This window comes from Scomber scombrus, chromosome 8, assembly GCF_963691925.1.
Source record: "Scomber scombrus chromosome 8, fScoSco1.1, whole genome shotgun sequence".
NCBI classification, from domain to species: Eukaryota; Metazoa; Chordata; class Actinopteri; order Scombriformes; family Scombridae; genus Scomber; species Scomber scombrus.
The window spans coordinates 21,246,057-21,268,058 of NC_084977.1; the positions used below are offsets into that span (position 1 = coordinate 21,246,057).

Sequence of the window (22,002 nt, forward strand, 5' to 3'; positions counted from 1 at the left end):
CTGAGTGACAGGTTGGAGTTTACAATAAGGACGTCTCCTTCTTTGATGGAGGAGATTTATCAGAAGTCATAATGCCACAATTCATCATGTGTCTACTATGAAGGCCCCTGCTTTCATCTATCAATTAAACATTAAAAGGCCATTTCAAATTAACTCTTTGACAGCAAAAATACACTGTGAAGTTGTGCATTAATCATCACAGCCAGCTTTTTGATAATACACTACCTATTGCAGAAAGTTAGTTGTGTGCAAGTCTGTTCTACATTTAGGTTGTGTGCAAGATAACAGGAACAAGGAAGTAAAAAATGGACATTGTCCAAGCTTTGGATTAAAGCTCCCAAAACCATATATGAATGAAAAAGGCAACTTGCCAGTTTTTCAGGCAAAATCTGATTTTAGATGTGAAACGGTGCCTTATTTCAGCAGAATAAAGCTTTTGAGGCTTTAATTCAGAGCTCAGATACTTTCCATTTTTCCGTCACTGGATAATTAAACTCCAGATTGCTGCTTGAGCAAAGGGGAGAATACACTCCCATGGCAATATTGCATCTCTCTGACTGACCTCAGTCTTAGGCTTATAAATCAAATAATGTGTTAAAATTCTGAAGGCCATGAACGTACCAGTGGAACGTAGATTTTTCTCAAAAAAATGTAGACCTGTTTCTAAAATCGCAAAAAAAAAAAAAAAAAGGGGAAAAAAGTCTGCCAACTTCCAGGAGTCTTCCTGTTGCTTTTTTTGTCTGATCAAAAGTGCAAAATCAAGTAAAAGAAAAGCAGAATCTTCACATTTGAAGAGCTGCAACCAGCAAATGTTTGGCATTTTGACTTAAACTAATAACAAATTATGAAAATAGTTGATTATTTTTTTCTGTCAATCAACTAATTTTTTCGTCTTGGAGACCTACAACTCTAACATAGCTGATAACGTGTTGAACTAAATGCTTGATAAGAGGGTATGAAAAATGAAATAAGGCAAAAATGTATCTGTACTGATATTCAAAGCACAAGAAATTAGATTAATGTTTGTTCAGCTGCAACTTTTCAGAGTGAACAGGAACAATCATTATCAACAACCACAAGTAACCTGGAGCCACCTGGGCTGAAAGTAATCCTTCTAAATTAAACAAACAGTAGAAATTACTGTGTGAAAGCCTTTTCCCTCATCCAAGTCCTTTCTTTAAGTGACCTTAACCACACGAGGCAGTTGGGACACGACGCGGTCATGAACTTGTTTTGTTGTTTTGCTGTCATGTCAGCCGTGAGGTCGCAGCGGGGGTTGAGACAGCACTGGGTAAAGCACAGTCAGCTGACCATCTATGTCACAGCTTCTTCATTCACCGTCAAAGTCTAGCTTAAGAAGAGTTTCCTAGAGACAGAGACACACAGCTTAGTTGACATTCTGCATACAACAAACCTTTAACCTGATGGGAGACAGTCGAGCTATGTTTGCCTGTAAAGCTACCACAGCTCTTTAAAAAAAAAATTAAAGCAGAGTACGACTGAAATTTGACTTTGAAGTCCGGCATGATTTTTATATTTCTAAATTAAAGGTGCAGTGTGTAGAATTTAGTGGCATCCAATGGAACGGACATGGCAGAAATGGAATGTAATATTTATGAGTATGTTTTAATTACTGTGTAGTCACCTGAAAATAAGAATGTTTGTGCTTTTGTTAGCTTACAATGAGCCCTTCAAGTTTACATAGGGAGGAGGCCTTCATCCACTTTGCCCGCCACGTTCCTACAGTAGCCCAGAATGGACAAACCAAACACTGGCTCTAAAGAGGGCCTTTGACAGCAACCATAGATTCTACCACATCCTTAGAAGGGAAGGGGTTATCAGTTAGCTACAATCTGCAACCTCACAATTAGATGCCATGAAGTACTACGCACTGGTCCTTTAAAACATCTGCTTATGATATATCGTCTAATATTTACCTGGTAAAATAATTCAGTAATCACGTTTTTTTTATATAACAATGTAGTCTATAAGAAACTATAACTACAATAAACATTAAAGGACTCATCTGTCATAAGCTGATGCATCAGTACGACTCTAACCAGCTGCACCTCTTCTCCTCCTATTTTTAAAAGCTACCATGGTCTAGAAAGTGGCAGACAATGTTGTGACAGAGGAAGAGAGGTGGCGGCGGTCAGAACAAAAAAAGAAGTTGTGCAAAGGATGTGGTTTTAATCTGCAACATGCATCAGAGCATGCATGCTACTGAGAAAAGAGAACCATGAAAAAGTGCATTGAACACTGTGATGACTGCACTAGTTTTCTTAATATGGGATACCACCACTGTTAGAAGATTACCTACAATTAACATAATGTTATGCTGAACATAAATTGAGTTCAAAAGCTCTAAATTTGATTGCTTTCATGACAATAAATCCCCAAGGAGCGGCTCACAATTTTTCTGTCTGTTTTATAACAACAGTCAGAATACCAAATGAACTTTTTCTTGCTGTCTTACTTTTCCAGATCATTACTTCAGTAAAACAATTCTATACTGTGAATAAAGTGTGCAACTAAGTGAATGGTATCTCCTCTCTGAAGTCAAATTAAGGTTCCTGTGTTTGCATTTGTGCATGTGTGTGCACAAACATCTCTTGCCTTAATGAGACATGTGTTTGGAGCTGTGGGTGCAGCCTGGATGAGCGGGTCCTGGGACTCTTTGAGGGAGAAGCTCTGCGCAGTCAGACTCCTGGAAGGCCTGAACTCCTCTCTCCACCACCACAGAGTCATTCCCACCAGCAGCACACTGAGGAACACTGGGAAACACACACGCAAGAATTTCATCACTTTCTGGAGCTTCTGCAGAACTGACAGGAGGGGCTGATGTCAGCTGTCTGCATGATACTCCCCTCATCCTGACCTCATTTAAGTAGACAAACAAGCAGCTGCTATAAATGACTAAAGCTGTAACACTGTTACTGGGAAGTCCGAATCACAAATGTCAGACATTTTAGAAAACACATCTTTAAAATAGTAAAATAACATATTTTATTTATAGAGAACTGCTTTAGATAGTCAAATATGCTTTTCAGGATAAATTAGGTAGGTAAATATTTATATACATATAGCTCAAAACCAGAGACACTAAATAAAGCCTGAAGACAGACAGACTTGACAGACAGGTTGTATTTTTCAATCATAAAAACTACCTGGTTGTCTGTGAACAGGCTTGTATAAATATTTTCCATGTTTGATTTACAAAACCTTCAGTTCTGTGTGTGTGTGTGTGTGTGTAGGATCAGCTGAACAACAGCTCTTTACCACAGTTACAGATGCTGACTGTTACATGTTTATGACTCAGCAGGGAGTGACCATATCGACATCATCGTGCAGTGATGTCACGTTTATCCTCTATTCCAATAGGAGACATATTAAAGTTAAATCCAATTTATGTCAGGAAGCAGCTGGGAAATGTAATGTAGGAGAATCTGACGGACGAATTACATCAATGTTTGATTATGAGTAATGTTAGAAACAAACTCTACAGTGCCACTGTATCTACAGTAATATATCCCAATACACATGGAAGATTTGTTTCGATGTCAGACATAAAGTGGTGCTTACTGATAAGAGAGAGAATTCCAGCAAATGCAGGATCAGTTAAACCTGAGGCAGGAACAGTTCGAGAAATGGCAGGGATTTCCACAGATCTGTTTTTTTCTGTTTGTAGGCGGGTGCAGATGAAGCCTGGAGTCTCAGAAGTCAGGTTGACGACACACTTTTGCTGGCAAACCAACCCAGTATGTCCGCATACAGCTTGCCCTGCGGCCCAGCAGAATGCACTGTTAGTTGAGAGGAACCACTGACTGCAAGGTGTCCATAAAATGTTTATTTACTGCACCTTTAATGTGAAAAATGTATATTAGGAGCATCTTAACCTTTTATTTTTATAGAAATCACATCTGATTGGTCATACCAGTTGGTTGCAGTACAGGATGCACAAAAACCACACTGCCCGGGGAGGTGACATTCGTCTGCAGTACTTGGAGGTGGATGCCGTTGTGCTTGCTGGCTCGACAGATGGAGCGCGTCACTTCGTCACTCCAGTATACGTATCCCTGAAGCAGAACTGACAGGCTTAGCAGGACTGCAATGACTGCTGTTATCAGTTCTTTGGCCCTGCCTTTTGATGGTGCATTGCTTTGTTTTGTTTTTACCATCAGCAACTACCAACCAGTGATGTAGTTTGAAACCAGTGGACCAAGTAAAACCCTGCCGTTTACTTAATAGATATGATCAATCTGTGAGATAAATTCCACTTTCATTTTTTATCACGCTCGTTGATTTTGACGTGCAGGACAAGCCTGCAACTTCTGATTTCTTCCAATCATTGCTCTGCCTGTTTGAGATATTACTGTTTGGCATCTGGTTTTTGGTACACTTGCATTACACGTCATCAAAACCGGCTCCATAAGTCAAAAACTCCATCTTTATGTTAGAAGATAAAACTCTCTCTGCCCACAACTTTACAGACAGAAATAATGTATAAATTTAAAAGAAAAGGGAAAACTATATATGAACAGAGGATTCAGAGGAAAACAGTGAAATTATGTCGTCAATGACTACATTTCCACAGAATTTTAAGTAACTAAAATCTGTTTTTTATTTCTGTATCTACAAAGTTACGGACACGATCATGTAAGTACTGTTTGTTTATCTTTTGAGCTTGTAGGTGGCTAAAACCTATCCCAAAATGCACTGGGTAAAAGGCATCTATATTTCATAACAAGTTTGAATTGTGATTGCTTTACCTCAAAAACAGCCAATCCGAAGGGCCGGTCCAGATAACCGTTAGATTCAACCACTACTTTACGGTGACGGCCTTCTAAATTTATTCTGGAGATGCTTCTCATCCCCTGGTCAACCCAGTACAGCAGCTGACGAGGCATATCTAGAAAAGAGGAAAAAGATCAAATGACTAGCTAGCCTGGATGCGGTCTGGCGTTAGCCAGGCTGAAGACTAGCCACAATGAATTGCAGAATTAATTTCCCTTTAGACATATTAAAAAAATTACGACTTAAGACAGCTATCAGCCCTAAACTTCTGCTGAAACGTAACACATAAAAATACATATTGTTCCTGTATAAAGGAGAAACTGTTCTAATCACTTCCTTCAAAACTTATCTCAATAATCCACATAGTTTTGACATATGCATTTGTGAAAAATTCTGTTTTTAAAGCCGTTTTTCTTGTTTCTTGCATGTTTCTGTTCCTCTCTTTTCCACAGAGATCATAGACTTTCTGCAGCATTATCCCAGAGCCTACCTAGTGTGAGGGCGACAGGGTGACGTATTGAGGAAGTAACCAGAGCCGTCCTATTCCGGCCATCCAAGCTCACCCTCTCAATTTTTGGGGAACTGCCACACTCTGCCCAGAAGAGCAGCCTGAAACAAAAAGCAGCTGAGTTTGAAGAAATTCAAGATTCTTGTTTCATTTTAAGAACAGCGTAAGCTCAGTGATTTAAGAAATAGACAGTAGGTAATTGCGGCTATACTTTTCCCCCCTAGTTAAAACCTCTAAACTTAGTTCCTGAATATGTGACTTAAAAACGTACAACCTTAACATTGCGGCTATACTTTTTTCCCCTAGTTAAAACCTCTAAACTTAGTTCCTGAATATGTGACTTAAAAACTTACAACCTTAACCTTTGCACAAGCTGATTTGTTGGCCATTTAGGGGCAGCCTCTGTCTCTTTAGCTGCTGAGCAGGTATTGGCTCTGTAAAGCCGAGGAAAGCTGCAGATCATCTGTAGGTTCATGACAACAAGCGACGCCTCTGATATTACGTATTGTTATTTGATACATTGCTATTATGAAAAAATATCAATTATAGCTGCATTCAACATTGTGATCCCTTAAGGAAGAAAATACTAGCTTTACTGTGCAGCTGCCACCTATTACCAACGTACAGACAGGTGACAAATTAAAGGCAAAATCCAACAGACAGTGTTTAGTAAGGTGGAGGTGTGTACCCTCCACATGCTGCCAGAACAGCTTCAATGTCTCTGAACTCTACTAGAGGGATGAACATCATTCTTCCAAAAGATATTCCCTCATTTGGTGTTTTGATGATGGTGGTAGAGAGTGCTGTCTAACACCTCAGTCAAAAATCTCACATAGGTGTTCAGTTTGGTTGAGATCTGGTGACTGTGAAAGTCATAGCATATGATTCACATAATTGTCACACTCATCAAACCATTCAGGGACCCCTCGTTCCCTGTGGATGGGGTCATTGTCATCATGGAAGAGACTACTCCCATCAGAATAGAAATGTTTCATCATAGAATAAAGGTGATCACTCAGAACAACTTTTTATTAATTTATTTAATAAACATTTAATAAACATTCAGACCAGTAGCGGTGTCGTCTTTTAACCTGTCACCCGTATGTTATGTTCTGCCTCCTTGGATAAACAATAAAAGTATTTTGTTTAAACACCTCTTACGTATATATGACAGACGCTATGCTTGGAGTAAAGTCTTTAAAACAAACACTATCTGTAATTTTAAGATTATGACTTCCTACCCTTGTAAAGGATCCACTGCCACTGCAGAAGGCTTGTCCAGTCCTGTTAAGAGCTGACGCTGTGCTGAGCCGTCCAACAGGCCGACGTTAACAGAACCACCCTCCATGCTGGTCCAGTAGAGGAGATGGTGGATCCAGTCCACAGCCAGACCTGACACTGAACCTTGAACTTTCAGCACCAACTCAGCATCCTGCTTTCCATCCATGGACATCCTAAAAATATGCAGGTGTTAAAGGAACATACAGTGGGGGAAATAATTATTTGATCCCCTGCTGATTTTGTAAGTTTACCCCTTACAAAGACATGAACAGTCCATCATTTTTAATGGTAGGTTTATTTTAACAGAGAGACACAGAATATCAACAAAAAATCCAGAAAAAAACCTTAAATAAATTAATTTATATTTGATTGAGTGAAATAAGTATTTGATCCCTTACCAACCAGCAAGAATTCTGACACACACCGACCGATTATGTGCCCATGAGGCCCACAAATTAGTCCTGTCTCTTTAGTAAAGTACTCCTAATCTCAACTCGTTATGTGTATAAAAGACACCTGTCACAGAATCAATCTCTTCCATTCAAACCTCTCCACCACCATGGACAAGACCAAAGAGCTGTCAAAGGACGTCAGGGACAAGATTGTAGACCTGCACAAGGCTGGAATGGGCTCCAAGACCATCAGCAAGAAGCTTGATGAGAAAGAGACCACTGTTGGCGTGATAATTCGAAAATGGAAGAAATACAAGATAACAGTCAATTGCCCTCTCTCTGGAGCTCCATGAAAGATCTCACCTCGTGGGGTAAGGATGATTCTGAGAAAGGTGAGGGATCAGCCCAGAATTACATGGGAGGAGCTTGTTAATGATCTCAAAGGAGCTGGGACCACAGTCACCAAGAAAACCAGTGGTAACACACTTTGCCGTAATGGATTGAGATCCTGCAGTGCCCACAAGGTCCCCCTGTTCAAGAAGGCACATGTACAGGCCCGTTTGAAGTTTGCCAATGAACACCTGAATGATTCAGAGAAGGCTTGGGAGAATGTGATGTGGTCAGATGAGGCCAAAATTGAGCTCTTTGGCATCAACTCGACTCGCCATGTTTGGAGGCAGAGAAATGCTGAATATGACCCCAAGAACACCATCCTCACTGTCAAACATGGAGGTGGAAACATTCTGCTTTGGGGCTGTTTCTTTGCTAAGGGTACAGGAAGACTTCACTGCATCGAAGGGCCGATGAACGGGGCCATGTACTGTACAATCTTGGATGAGAACCTCCTGGCCTCAGCTAGAACACTGAAGATCGGTCGTGGATGGGTCTTCCAGCATGACAATGACCCAAAACGTACGGCCAAGGCAACAAAGGAGTGGCTCAAGAAGAAGCACATTAAGATCCTGGAGTGGCCTAGCCAGTCTCCAGACCTTAATCCCATAGAAAATCTGTGGAGGGAGCTGAAACTGCCAAGCGACAGCCTAGAAACCTTCAGGATTTGGAGATTTCTGTAAAGAGGAGTGGACCAAAATCCCTCGTGAGATGTGTGCAAACCTGGTGACCAACTTCAAGAAATGTCTGACCTCTGTGCTTGCCAACAAGGGTTTGTCCACCAAGTACTAAGTCACGTTTTGCTTGAAGATCAAATACTTATTTCACTCAATCAAATACAAAATTAATTTATAACCTTTATATGATGTTTTTTTTCTGGATTTTTTGTTGATATTCTGTTTCTCTCTGTTAAAATAAACCTACCATAAAAACTATGGACTGTTCATGTCTTTGTAAGGGCAGGGGATAAAATAATTATTACCTCCGCTGTATATGAATCCAAAGATAAACTTTACCCAGTCCATCCAAAAACTGACAATGACACCATGGCCCCATCATTATTGGGTTAATGAAACTATTTCTATTAACTAGGTTCAAACATGTTTTTCATCTGATATAGTGAGGGCATAGGATCAGAGGCTTTAAAGTAAAACCACTTTTTTTCTATCAAATGATGAATTGTTTGGTTTGGGGAGAAAGAAGAGTTGGCACAGGGGGGGGTTAAAATTTTCAGCTGTCTTCTTCAGTATGTTTCACGTACACACAGCCACACACAGAAACAACAGTATCAGAATCAAACACCAGCACCCACCCTTTTCTCAGAGTCTTATATCTGAAATGTTAACAGTCAGCTTTATAAACAAAAGGTACAATAAAGAATAAAGAACCTTAAGTATCTGTTTCTTTGTCACACAGGAGCTCTCCAAACAGATAAAAGGATGAAATTGACACTTTATCAGAAAGCTATTGCGTTAATAGTGTAGGCAGGTAAACAATAAAAGGGATGAATAAAACATTTGATCTTAACTGACCTTGTCATACATTTAATTTCCCTTATCATGGGGGTTAAATAAAGGTACATTCATGAGCCTGCTAATGAGTTCAACAGGGTCATGTGTGGGGACTGGAGCAAAAGCAGCCATGTATTGGCAAAGATATAAAAAGTTTAGCCATATCTTGTGGCTGCAGGGTTTGAAAAATATTGAACATTCAGATTAACAAGGAAGAAATGAGTGAAATGAAATGAAATTAGGTTTGAGAAGTTTCTTTAAATGTCTTGACGCTTTTCTTTCCTGCTTAGATAACAGATCACTATTTGCATATATTCTAACTAGCATGTATACAAACTGACCACAGCCGTTAGTTTAGTTTTAGAAAAATAAAAACTTAACTTAAACTTAAACCATAAACTTAATTTCATATCTAATAACTTTATAACAAAACAACACATATTGACTCTTTTCTCCGTGTGTTTTTCACCGACAGTCGAGTCTCTCTGCATGTTTTTTTTTTTTTTTAAGATTTTTTTCAGGCACAGACACCTTTATTTGATAGTTGACAGACAGGAAATAATGGGAGAGAGGGGGGTGTGACATGCAGTACAGGTCCGCCGGCCGGGATTCACTGCGTACGTGGCATGTGCTCTAACCACTCGACCACCTGTGCCACCTCTCTTTGCATGTCTGAATGCATAGATTTGATTGGCTGATTAGTATCATGTGAGAAGATCGGCTATGCACAGTGGTTTGTGAGTTTCTGAGGACCGCTCCACTTTTACCGTAATAGCTGGACAAGCTTAGCCCGTCAAAATAGAAATGCTCAGACAAAATTTAACAATCCTCAATATTTCATTAGTTACAGGTCTGCGCCCAGATAGGACAGCGTCTGGGTCCAGATAAGGACCGCGGCCCGCCTATAAGTGACCTCTGACCTATAAGATCCTGGATCCTAAATCTAATCTGGCAGGGAGACCACAGGGGATGAGGGTAAGGAAAAGGATGTTTGGACTAACTTGCTTGTTTGTTTTTATATTTTCCTACAGCTGGTGTGTGGTAGAGGCAGCGTCTACAACTCCACTCTGTTACCTATATATGGATCCTCGTCCTTGGCGGGCCCTGTACAGTGTGCGGTTAGAGGCCAGGACTGCCACGGGCCCCAGTCCTGGGAAATGTGGAGCCAGTTGCCCAAACTCTGTGCCTGTGATGCTTGTCCATTGTATTTCTTTACAAGTAGTGAAAACTAGCTGGGCGCCTTCCCCTGGAAAGAAACACAGGAAGTTGAAGTAAGATATATGTCAAGGACGGCAATGAGGGTAAACTGACATTATCTAAAATCAAGTAGAAATGAGGCGTGTTGATTTAAAAGTGAAACAGCTAAAATGTTTGGAATTGTCAAATGAAAGTCCATGTAAAAACAGTCATTAGTGAATAAGCATGAATATAAAAAGAAGGCCCATTTACTCCAAGTAAAACTTTGATGTTAACAGCAAGAGAGTGCAACATTTCTCAGGTTTGAATCCCAGGTATCATATCAGCAATGTATCAGACAATAAGAAATAAAAGAAATAAAAATCTGACTCTGAAGAATATGGTGGTGGCTTTTTCTCCAGTGTTAGCTAATATGTTTGTACAGCCTTACTACCTATGCAATATGAATGAGTCAATGTGTGTTAAGGTGGAGACATATGAACCACAATTACTGTCCGAGTGTACTTAACAAACAGTGGTATTATGTGCCCAAACTTGAACAAACTTCTCACATGCCAGTGATAACACACAGATGTCCGGTGTAAACAGGTATACCATTGAATGACTCAATGACCGAATGAAAAGTCTAGTAGTGCGTAGTATGCTCTGTCTGTTGTGTAATGAGGGACGTCATAGGCACATGCAATGAAGACTGCCGGTTAAGATATCAGCATGTAATTTAGTCTTGTTTAAAGGAGGCTTTAAATGTTTCAGATTTGCTGCACTGCTCACACTACACGACAAAAATGATTCCATTCACAAACATAAAAGAAGTCACTTTTTTCCCTTCCATATTCATCTTCCACATCCAGCTCCTCATCAAGGTGCCCTTTTATTCTTCTATTATAATATAAAATAAAGTCAGAGATGTTTGAAACCAGTCACAACAAGATCAAGATACAGTTGAAACCAGAAGTTTACATACACTGTATAAAAAGACACATAACCTTTTTTTTCATCACTGTTTGACTTTATATCAGACAAAACTTTTCCTGTTTTTAGTCAGTTATGATTACCAAAATTATTTATATTTGCTAAATGCCAGAATAATAAGAAAGATAATTTTTTAGACCATTTTTTAATTACTTTCTTCAAAGTCAGAAGTTTACATACATTTCATTAGTATTTGGTAGCATTGCCTTTAAACTGTATGACTTGGGTCAAACATTTTGGGTATCCTTCCACAAGCTTCTCACAATATTTTGCTGGAATTTTGGCCCATTCCTCCTGACAGAACTGGTGTAACTGAGTCAGGTTTGTAGGCCGCCTTGCTCGCACACGCCTTTTCAGCTCTGCCCACAAATTTTCTATAGGATTGAGATCAGGGCTTTGTAAAGGCTACTCGAAAACATTGACTCTGTTGTCCTTAACCCACTTTGTAACTAATTTGGCGGTATGCTTAGGGTCATTGTCCATTTGGAAGACCCATTTGCACCCAAGCTTTAACTTCCTGGCTGATGTCTTGAGATGTTGCTTCAATATTTCCACATTATGTTCTTTCCTCATGATGCCATCTATTTTGTGAAGTGCACAAGTCCCTCCTGCAGCAAAACACCCCCACAACATGATGCTGCCACCCCCGTACTTCACAGTTGGGATGGTGTTCTCAGGCTTGCAAGTTTCCCCCTTTTTCCTCCAAATGTAACGATGGTCATTATGGCCAAACAGTTCAATTTTAGTTTCATCAGACCACAGGACATGTCTCCAAAAATTAAGGTCTTTGTCCCTGTGTGCATTTGCAAACTGTAATCTGGCTTTTTTATGTCGCTTTTGGAGCAATGGCTTCTTCCTCGCTGAGTGGCCTTTCAGCCCATGTCGGTACAGGACTCGTTTCACTGTGGATAATGACACTCTCTTACCAGCTTCAGCCATCATCTTCACAAGGTCTTTTGCTTTTGTTCTGGGGTTGATATGCACATTTCGCAGCATGTTCGTCTCTGGGACACAGAACCCGTCTCCTTCCTGAGTGGTATGATGGCTGGACATTCCCATGGTGTTTATACTTGCGTATAATTGTTTGAACAGATGAATGTGGCACCTTCAGGCATCTGGAAATTGTACCCAAGGATGAACCATACTTGTGGAAGTCCACAATTCTCTTCCTGATCTTGGCTGATTTCTTTTGATTTCCCCAGGATGTCACACGCACAGGAAGCAGTGTGTTTGAGGTGTGCCTTAAAATACATCCACAGGTGTGCCTCTAATTAACTCAAATGTTGTCAATTAACCTATCAGAAGCTTCCAAACCCATCACATCATCATCTGGGTTTTCCCAAATTGTTTAAAGGCATAGTAATCTTAGTGTATGTAAACTTCTGACTTTGAAGAAAGTAATAAAAAATTGTCTAAAAAATTATCCCTCTCATTATTCTGGCATTTAGCAAATATAAATATTTTTTGTAATCCTAACTGACCTAATACAAGAAAAGTTTCGTCTGATATAAAGTCAGACAGTGAGGAAAAAAAAGGTTATATGTCTTTTTATACAGTGTATGTAAACTTCTGGTTTCAACTGTACATCTCACAACGTCTCAAACTAGATGACGTGTCATGACGTGAATGAACACCGATTCAGTGTTGTCTCAAGGACTTTATTAGGGTTGCAACTAACGATTATTTTCATTAATGATTAATACACAGATCATTTCCTGCTCACCTTTGGCCTTGCACTCTCCGGTTGTTGGAGTAATCTGGTAACCCTCACGGCAGTCACAGGTGAGGCTGCTGTTCATGTGAACACACAGCTGGTCGCACACATCATGCTCCAGGCACGTGTTGACCTCTATACGACAGAATGAAATGGAGATTTAGGGGCACAGTAAAAATAAATGTCAAATATACTATACAATACTGTACTGTATTATTCTATACAATACTATACAAGAAGTCCAGTTCCCATTACTTAATATTAAAAATTGGTTTAGTCGTAAATTCATGCATTCCTTAGCACAAATAATACTGTTCCCTTGAGCTAAAGGCAGGACTGTTGTGTAGTATCAAGCAACCGTTAGTTTCACAAAGTTATGTGTAAACTTAACTTGAATGAATTAGCTTTTAAAAATAACCTTTAAACCCCCCATTTAGATCATTATTGTGCTACAGGTCAGGTCAGGTCTCATTTAGCAGCCCATCAAGCCTCTGCTCACCCTCACACTGACTGTCCCCGATCAGCTTCATGTTCTCGGGGCAGTCGCAGTAGAAACCCATGTGCATGTCCTTACACTGATGGGAACAGCCTCCGTTATCGACCTGACACTCGTTCTGAACTGCAAGAGGAAACACGACACCATTAGCAACAAGTAACAGACAAGGAAGCACGCTGATATTTACTGGCTTTGTTCCCATACAGTCTATTGTTTCATGACGGGTGACATGGTGAACCGATGAAAGATAACGTCACTGTAACATGAAATAATATGATATCAGTAAAAAGGTATTTGGGTCAATGACGTGCCTATGACATGTTCAGTCTAACTGCATTTTTTTCAGTTAGAAAAAGGTTTAAATTGATTTAAAAAAATACCATATATATGTAGTACCTTTCCTTTATATGAAATCACTTTAACTTTTCAAAAACCACAAGTTATTAGTAATTTTTCTGTTATTTAAAGTGACAAAACATCATGTGGTGCGACCAATAAAACCAATAACTGTATTAAATTCAGAGTAAAATATCACTTTTAATATTAATCACTCATACAGTATGCTTAACTTGTATTTTTAAATTTTTTCAATCATTTTTAAGCAATTTACAGGAAAAATAAGTCTTACATACATTTAAGAAGGCAACTGTGACATAATAGAACATAAATATGAGATTATTATTTACAAAAACTTAAAGGACATGCAAATAATTTGTTTCGAAACACTTAAATTCATTTATTTTAAGATAGATCACGGTCGCACCACATGACTTTTTTAAGGTCAGTTCTAATTCATCGAGATGGAAAAACACATAAAACACCTAATTAACTATTTTAATATGTATTTATGTGTACTCAATCTTTCTTAATGTTTGAATTACTGCAATAGATATTCCCATATTTATTATTTTTAAATAAATCCTTATACGTCATTGACCCATTTATGTCTTAGATCATTTCATGAAGAGGTTTTTAATTCCTGAGATGTTCAAAATGTTCTGCTCTTTCTTAATAACAGGCACACATACACTTACTGGCCGATAGTTGTCAATATAGATGTTGAAATTCCTATTTTTTTCAGAGCAGTTCAAGAACCAATATGGAAAAGTCCTTTTGAAGTCTTTACAAAACATGATAAGACAGAAAGCTCCACAAGTTCTACTAAATGGACCTCAGGAAGGAAAGAAGTCATGTCACTGATTTTCACTCACACTGGCTGAATGTGAAACAATGTTTGTATCCAGACAGAAGCAGCTGCCCTTCCTTAAAAACTTTAATTTAACATGAGGGTGTGAGACCAGCGCTTTGTCCTTCAACCTTCTGCGGCTCTACTGGAGAGATGTAACTCCTCTCATTTAAAAAAAAAAAATCCTGATGGAAAGTTAAGTTTGAAATCTCCCATAAGCGTGAGATCTGGGTGACTGACAGTTGCAGCATTTGATTCATGTGATATTCATGCTAATAACATTGCTCAATTATTAAACCCTGAGTAAATATGTTGAATATTAAATGATTTTTGGAGGAAAACCTTGCCACCGTGAGAATTTAATTTAACCAGCAGATTATTCCTCCTGAAACTGTCATGTACTTTAGTATGTAATTTCTTCACAATATTTAGAGTCTTTAATTAATTTTTCATACACTCCCTTCGTCATATTATAGATATCCTCTGCTATAAAGCTGGCTGCAACAGAAAAAAACAGTATTAAATGTTTATTGGCAAGAAATGAAATACTGTGTGCATAAAAAAGTAATTATAAATATTTATACAGTCTGGACCATTAGTAAAAGTATAACTTGATTGATGGCATGTCTTGGTTGATTAATTAATAATGAGTAAAACACTCTTTAAACACTGCCGGGCTTTGTTTTGATATCAGAGATCAGAGTACAGAGTACAGTTTATAAAAGGACATTATACATTGTAAAATAAAGCTACTTTCTTTCAGCTGATTTTAACTTATTCCAACATGTAAGCTGTTATTAATGTTAGATGTTATACTTGGAAGCTTCTGTCGTTACTATAAGTACACACATCTATTCTCAATGTGGCTGCTGATGAACAAACTATCTTCAAGATCAAACAAGTCTAGCAAGCTTTCAATGAACTATCACTTGACCGGCCGTAACACCTGACTCTTAAAACTCAACCCTCCTTCTACCCTCTGATATTTCACTACACTGTCAGGGTTGAACTATAAGAACCTAATGACTGACTTTGTTTCCTGCTGGCCAGAAAGAGGTAGATTATCTAATAACGTAAACCAGTTGAGGAGCCTGAGGACGCTTCTCAGAGCGGTACTGTGTCGCCTTCTGCTGGCTGATTACGATACAACAGCAACAAAGGACTGGGGGCATCCCATAAGATTTTGGCTGCAGGGATTTGTTCTTATTCAGCCACAAGAGCAACAAGGTGTCATTAAGCTGTCAGCTTGTCAGATGGTCAAACAGCATCTGAAACCCTCGACTGCCTCATCTTTATTTCACCGGAAATGGAGAGGCTTTGCTGAACCAATTTCTGTGAGTTTCCAAAGAAAAGTGAGGAAGTGAGAAAGTAACATTTTGACTTTGATTTGAATGTGCTTTAATTCTTCACACAATGACTTCTGTCACATTTTGTGTAAAAAGTGTTAAGCGCATCCCAACTTGATTATTGCGCCTACCCTGGTGCGGGTTACCTGGCTCCACTCCCACTTTCAAATGTCACTGTTATGAACAGATATAAACACTTTTGCTTTTACACAGGGTCAGACGACACAATGTCGTAGCTTGTTTCAGTATTTTCATTGAAGTCAGACACCGATGCTGGGTGATAAGGCTGGGCTCACAGTTGATGCTATAGCTGACAAAACATGGCAAACAATTTGTTTATCAGCCTTGCTTTGCACAGAGACACTGTTATGTTGAAACAGATAAAGGCCTTCCTCCAACTGAAAGCACAGTAGGGCTGATTTTCTTAAACAATTAATCTGCAGGTTGTTTTCTTGATTAATGAATATGTTTGGCAGAACACTGTGAAAATTCCTGTTATTATTAATATAGTTTCCCAAAATCATTGGTTACATCTCTGCATGTCTTTAAATGTCTCAAACCCAAAGACATTCAGTTGACTAGAAACTTTAAATCATTATATTTCAGAAGTCTGCATATTTGCTTAAAAAGTGACTAAAATGATTACATATCTGTCAATCGACTAATGATTGCAACTCTAAAACACACCAGAACTACACAAAAGTATGAAGACTACATTTTCTTTTGTGTCAGCAATTTCAATATTTCAATTTCAACGACGTACAGCCCTGTCCGTCACTCACCACAGTTGTCCTCGTCGCTGCCGTCAGAGCAGTCTGCTGAGTTGTCACACCTCCAGCTGTGGATGATGCACTTCCCGTCTCCACACTGAAACTGAGACCCCGGACACTCGGAGGAGGTCTGCGGGTGTGGCCGGGCAGAACCACACATATTCTTGGTCTCATCCCGCCCATCCTTGCAGTCCGTCTGCCCGTCACACAGTTTATGTCCAGGCAGGCAGGCGTAAGACGGCCCACAGGAGAAGAAGCCAGCGGTGCAGTTCAGACAGGAAGCCTCATCACTGCTATCACTGCAGTCGTCCACGCCATTACAAAGGAAACGTGTTGGTATGCAGCGTCTGCTGCTGCTGCAGGAAAATTCCTCCTTCTTACACAACAGCTCACCTGCGAGGAGTCACAGTTTCAATAAGCAATAATCAAATCTATAGCAATTAATTAGAGTCTTTAACAGCTTCTCAACAAATACAATCTGAATTAAAGCCGCAAGCGGCGATGGCGGGCCCTCGCTCACCCATGCCACCGCGGGGCCTGAGGCATGGCGGGGCTGTGGCGTGAAGCAGAAAGTGAGAAAAAACCTGGAAGGAGGCCAAAAACGCAATGTTTCGTTCATCCGGTAGGGGGCAGTCACAGGTAGTTACACATATGGTCTGGTGTGGTCTGGTGTGTTCAGGGCGGCCACTCATCAGTCATGTGAAGTTTGGAGTGAATTGGACAAAGCATGAAGGAGTTATGAGAGGTTGATGGTTCATCCACCAGGGGGCAGTAGAGTGTAACAAAACACAAGCGGTTGCGTTCAGGGTGGGACAGTGATTACACATGTGAAGTTTTGTGGATATCGCACAATGATGATGTAAAATATGGCACTTCCTGTTTCCACTAGGGGGCGACACGAGTGAGATCGCCTATGAGCGAATGGAGACGTTGAGGTCGGCACCCTGGACCTGTGTACCAATTTTCATGATGATACGAGTTCAATAAAGCCATCAAAAAGCCAAACGTATTTTCATGGCGAGGAATTGATGGTCGCCGCGTCGCCACACGGACGCCATTACTCGTAGCTTCACAGTCTTCATAATGTAGCTTCACCAACTGGTTCTGAATGAAGTTGATGGGGCAAAGTATGTAATTTTAATGAATCTTAGTTAACTTCCTGTTACCACCGGGGGGCGCTATGAGTTACGTGGGAAGTTAATATATCGGGACGTTCAGGGCGGAGCCATCATCATGTCCAGCAAGTTTGAAGCTGATTGGATGAAGTATGTGGGCGTGAGAGCCACTCGTATGTACATGGCGAGCACGCCAAAGTTAGTTGAGCCCTGGCAGACACGCCCTTTGACCTACGGATGCGCAGAGCACAACTTAAGCTCAGCTAGGTCTGGAGATGTTGTGTACTTAATTTGAACTTGATCGGGCGAACGCTGTGGGAGGAGTTAATTTTAGGAGGGAAAAATCTAAACCAAAATGGCCGACTTCCTGTTGGGTTGAGGTCATGAGGTCAAGAGGCTTTTTTGCATATGTGGGTATAATACATATGTGTACCGAATTTTGTGAGCATAGGACAAAGTTAGCAAAATTCCCTATGGGCATTTTTGGACTTTGTAGGGGGCGCTATTCCGCCATTCTGCGTCGACCATGTGCGACCACCCAAAAATATCGAATTTCGGATGAGGCCGGACGTCGGTGCAAAAGTATAAGCATTTTCGCATTTGGGAAAGGGGCGAAATTGGGGCACGAAATGTCGGAATAATAATAATAATAATAATAATAATAATAATAATAATAATAATAATAATAGACATTACAATTTCAATAGGGCTTTCGCCAGGCGACTTGCAGTCGCCGCTCGGGCCCTAATGATCTCTACAAGTGAGTGTGTTCAGACAGCCGGTGACAAATCTATTTCTTTCAGAACACAAAAAATACCAGAAATATCTGGGCTTCATTCATCTTAGAATAAACCCAAAGACAAGTCTGATTTCAGCAAAGCATTTCTGTTTTCAGTGCTTCTCTTAATGTGGTTTCAGAGAAACTCGACTGAGGAACTGAAATTAAGTACTATTACTATTATTTTATATCAGAGTGAATTTGATGAGTTGATTAAGCAGTTAATTGATTGAGAAAAAATTAATCAGCAACTATTTAGACAATCTAATCGTTTGTCATTTTTTAAGCAAAAATGCAAAAAAATAGTAACTTCCAGTTTATCAAATGTGAGTATTTAAAGCTTTTCTTTGTCATATATATGATAGAAAACACTGAACATTCCAGGTTTTGGATTGTTGGAAAATGAGACATCTGAAGAGGTGACTGAGGGGGTCTGACATTTTATAGATAACACAATTAATTGAGAAACTAATCAGTAGATCAATTAATAATGACAATAACTGTTGGTTGCAGTCTTAATTTGATTGTTGAATTGACAGGACAATCGTCCAAATACGTGTTTAAAGGTCCAGGTAGACTTAAGAAGGAACAATTAATAAATGCAAAAATTTGAAATAGTAATCTTTGTAGGAAGGTTACACAAATAAATTCTATATTTGTGAAATGTTAAATCCTAATATTTTCTGTGATATCCACTAGTTTGACACTATGATCTTCACAAAGGCATCAGCACACAAATAAATAGTATACACTGTTGTTGTGCAACAGTAGATCATTATCAGTTCAATAATATAACTTGATATTGCAACAGAATGAAAAAAGAAACACTGTACTAAATTTAAAAAGGCTTTCTTTAGTTATTTCGCAATAAACTGTGTACAAACAGTCTGCTGCTGCTGAGTCCTGCACATCTGAGTAGAGAAGGTGTATTCTGTACACTTTATCCATTTTCCTGGAATGCATTCAAACCAGCTATTTTGAGGTCAAAGTCTCATGCCTGCATCCTTAAAACCAACACTACCAACCATCATACATTCTGGCATCAATCACATTTATGTTAAACTCATACAAATCACTGTAAATCCTTTTAGAAAACTTTCTCCTGCAAGGTTTTAATTTGCAAACTTTATGCAGCTTATGGTTCAACAAATCCCTCTGGAATCCAATATCAGAGTCTCTAATGACTTCAGCTGCATTACGAGACAAAATCCGCAGAGGCATTTTCTCCACACAGTTGTAGAAAATGTCTTTGTAGCGTATAGATTTCCAAAAAAAAAAAAAAAAAAGAGTTGTGTATAAAAATAAGTAGGGTTGTCCAGAATATTGAACGTTAAATCAAAGACAAGCTTTTACATCAAGTTTTATTATTTGTTTAAAATTAAGGTTTTTGAGGAAGCTTAAGGCAAAATTTATAATTCTGTTTTTTTCTTCTTTTAAAAGGAGAAAAAATCCAAAGGCAAAATAGAACTGCTTCTACTTTACAAATATGTTATAATCAGCTGAAATTATTACACAACACTGTATGTTAAATAACACAAATGTGGGGGAAAGCGGTGAACTGCAGTACACAATATAGAGACATGCTGATTTGTGTTGGTGAGGCCACTGAGCAGAAACTGGGAAAATCCCAGTGAGTCACCTTTGATCTGGACAGTCCACATTCAATGAGCTGATCGTGATTGTGTTAATTATTTGAATTTTAGTAATATTTTAGGATCTTGAAATTCCAGTATTCATGCAATGCATCATATTTTTGTTGTTAGAGGACTTAATAGTCACCTTTACAGCCTTCTTATTTATTGCACATGGCCTCAGTCTCACCTGTATGTCACATCTTGATGATTTCAGTCTTACATTTACCATCATTATTATCAAATTTACTCAGAAACACCTTCGGTTAATTATTCAGTTCAACTTATCTTCATCTGATTATTTCTTTCCCTAAACTCCACAGAAGGTTCTGCTTTGTTTTCACTGTGAGAGTTTGTGAAACCTCAACCCGTGTGTGTGTTAGTGTGTGTGTGTGTGTGTGTGTGTGTGTGTGTGTGTGTGTGTGTGTGTGTGTGTGTGTGTGTGTGTGTGTGTGTGTGTGTGTGTGTGTGATTTTGGGATATCTTTGCGTCAACATTACTCTCACCACAGTAGTGTTCATCTGATCCATCCTCACAGTCGGTTTGTCCATCACACACCTTCAGTCTCGGGATGCACGAACCATCGCTGCACCTGAACTCCAGCTGCTCCCGGCAGGCAGGCAGAGAGTGACCTGCAGCGCCTCAAACACGTGCAAACACAAAGTTTACTGTCAGTCGATAAGATAACTTGTCAAAGGCATCAGTACACATCATAATAGTATAGTATTGCATAATAAGTCAAGCAGAGAAAGAGTCTTTCACTTTCACAGCTTTTTATTTCCTATTGTCTAATATTTCTTGATGTCAGACAGGCGTGTTATTATCTTAATAAATATGGAGAGACAACAGTGGAAATAAGTTTATTGTTTTAACCCTCACAAACACTGATATGCTGTGTTTTTATAAATATACCACGATATTCACAATAAATCAAACCAAAGGCAAATATATATATAAACAAGAACAACTGAGCATTTTGCTGCTGAACATAATTTTATTTCTGAACTACACAGTATGTTATGAGGTGAGACTAAACTGAGAAAGGAATTACTGTATAAACAAAGCAACCTTCTCATATTTCACATTTAAACCATAAAACCACCAAAACTGTATAAAAACTGAATTAACTCCCATTAAATTAAACTGCTTCTGTCCTTTTAGTGTCAAACTGTAATGAGTGATTTAATAAATAACATGCACAGTGGTTGCATTTTGTGCCAGTTTTGTTTTTATTGTGTTCTTCCAGACACAATGTTCTAATGTGGACTCATTAATTATTATTTTTTCCATATATAGAAACCTCTTTCCAAAAATACATGGCTCATTATGTAGGGACTTTTTAAGCTTTCCATTGACACATTTACAGTCTAGACATGAAATGAGTTGAAAGTGAAACAGCCATGCAGGCTTTAATATAAATGATGCAATATTTACTATACATTACATAATATATCGTAGCTTTTTAGAAACCAAGGAAACCATCTGATGAAGTTGGGTGCAGTTTGTAAACAGACGTCATTCAAACTAGCTGCAAAGTTTCAGTCCTTCCTTCAGTTTCCAGGAAGTGAAAATCACACAGATCATTAATCCGACATGTTTGCATGAATAATTCACGGGTCTCTCACCTAAAAATTGATGACAGATGATCGAGACGATCAGTATAGATAAAACTCTCAGGTGTCCCATGCTCGATGTCCTCCACTGCTGCTACTGCTGCTGCAGCGCGACGCACAAATATGACGCAAGAGCCGCGCGTGTCAGAATAAAGGTTATAAAAGAAAGGGAAGAGAAAAGAGAGATAAGAGAAAAAAGAGAGTAGAGTTTATCTAAAGACAAATTAATTTTCTTAACAAACTGTCTCATATCGAGGACTTGCTGCTATTTTTTTTTTTTTTTAAAGCTAATACATATTTTATGCATT

General features: G+C 39.0%; 1 protein-coding gene across 1 annotated transcript; it reads right to left on the reverse strand.

The window, feature by feature from the left end:
- Window positions 1-746: 746 nt before the first annotated feature.
- On the reverse strand, window positions 747-21,773 carry LOC133984919 (very low-density lipoprotein receptor-like). Its single transcript, XM_062424432.1, has 13 exons — window positions 21,707-21,773; window positions 20,588-20,722; window positions 16,570-16,950; window positions 13,259-13,378; window positions 12,769-12,894; window positions 9,951-10,122; window positions 6,544-6,756; window positions 5,285-5,403; window positions 4,770-4,909; window positions 3,935-4,076; window positions 3,583-3,780; window positions 2,617-2,774; window positions 747-1,366 (listed from the first exon to the last, which is right to left on the reverse strand). The coding sequence occupies exons 1-13, from the start codon at window positions 21,765-21,767 to the stop codon at window positions 1,331-1,333; spliced, it is 2,001 nt and encodes a 666-aa protein (XP_062280416.1). The 5' UTR covers window positions 21,768-21,773; the 3' UTR covers window positions 747-1,330.
- Window positions 21,774-22,002: the final 229 nt, after the last annotated feature.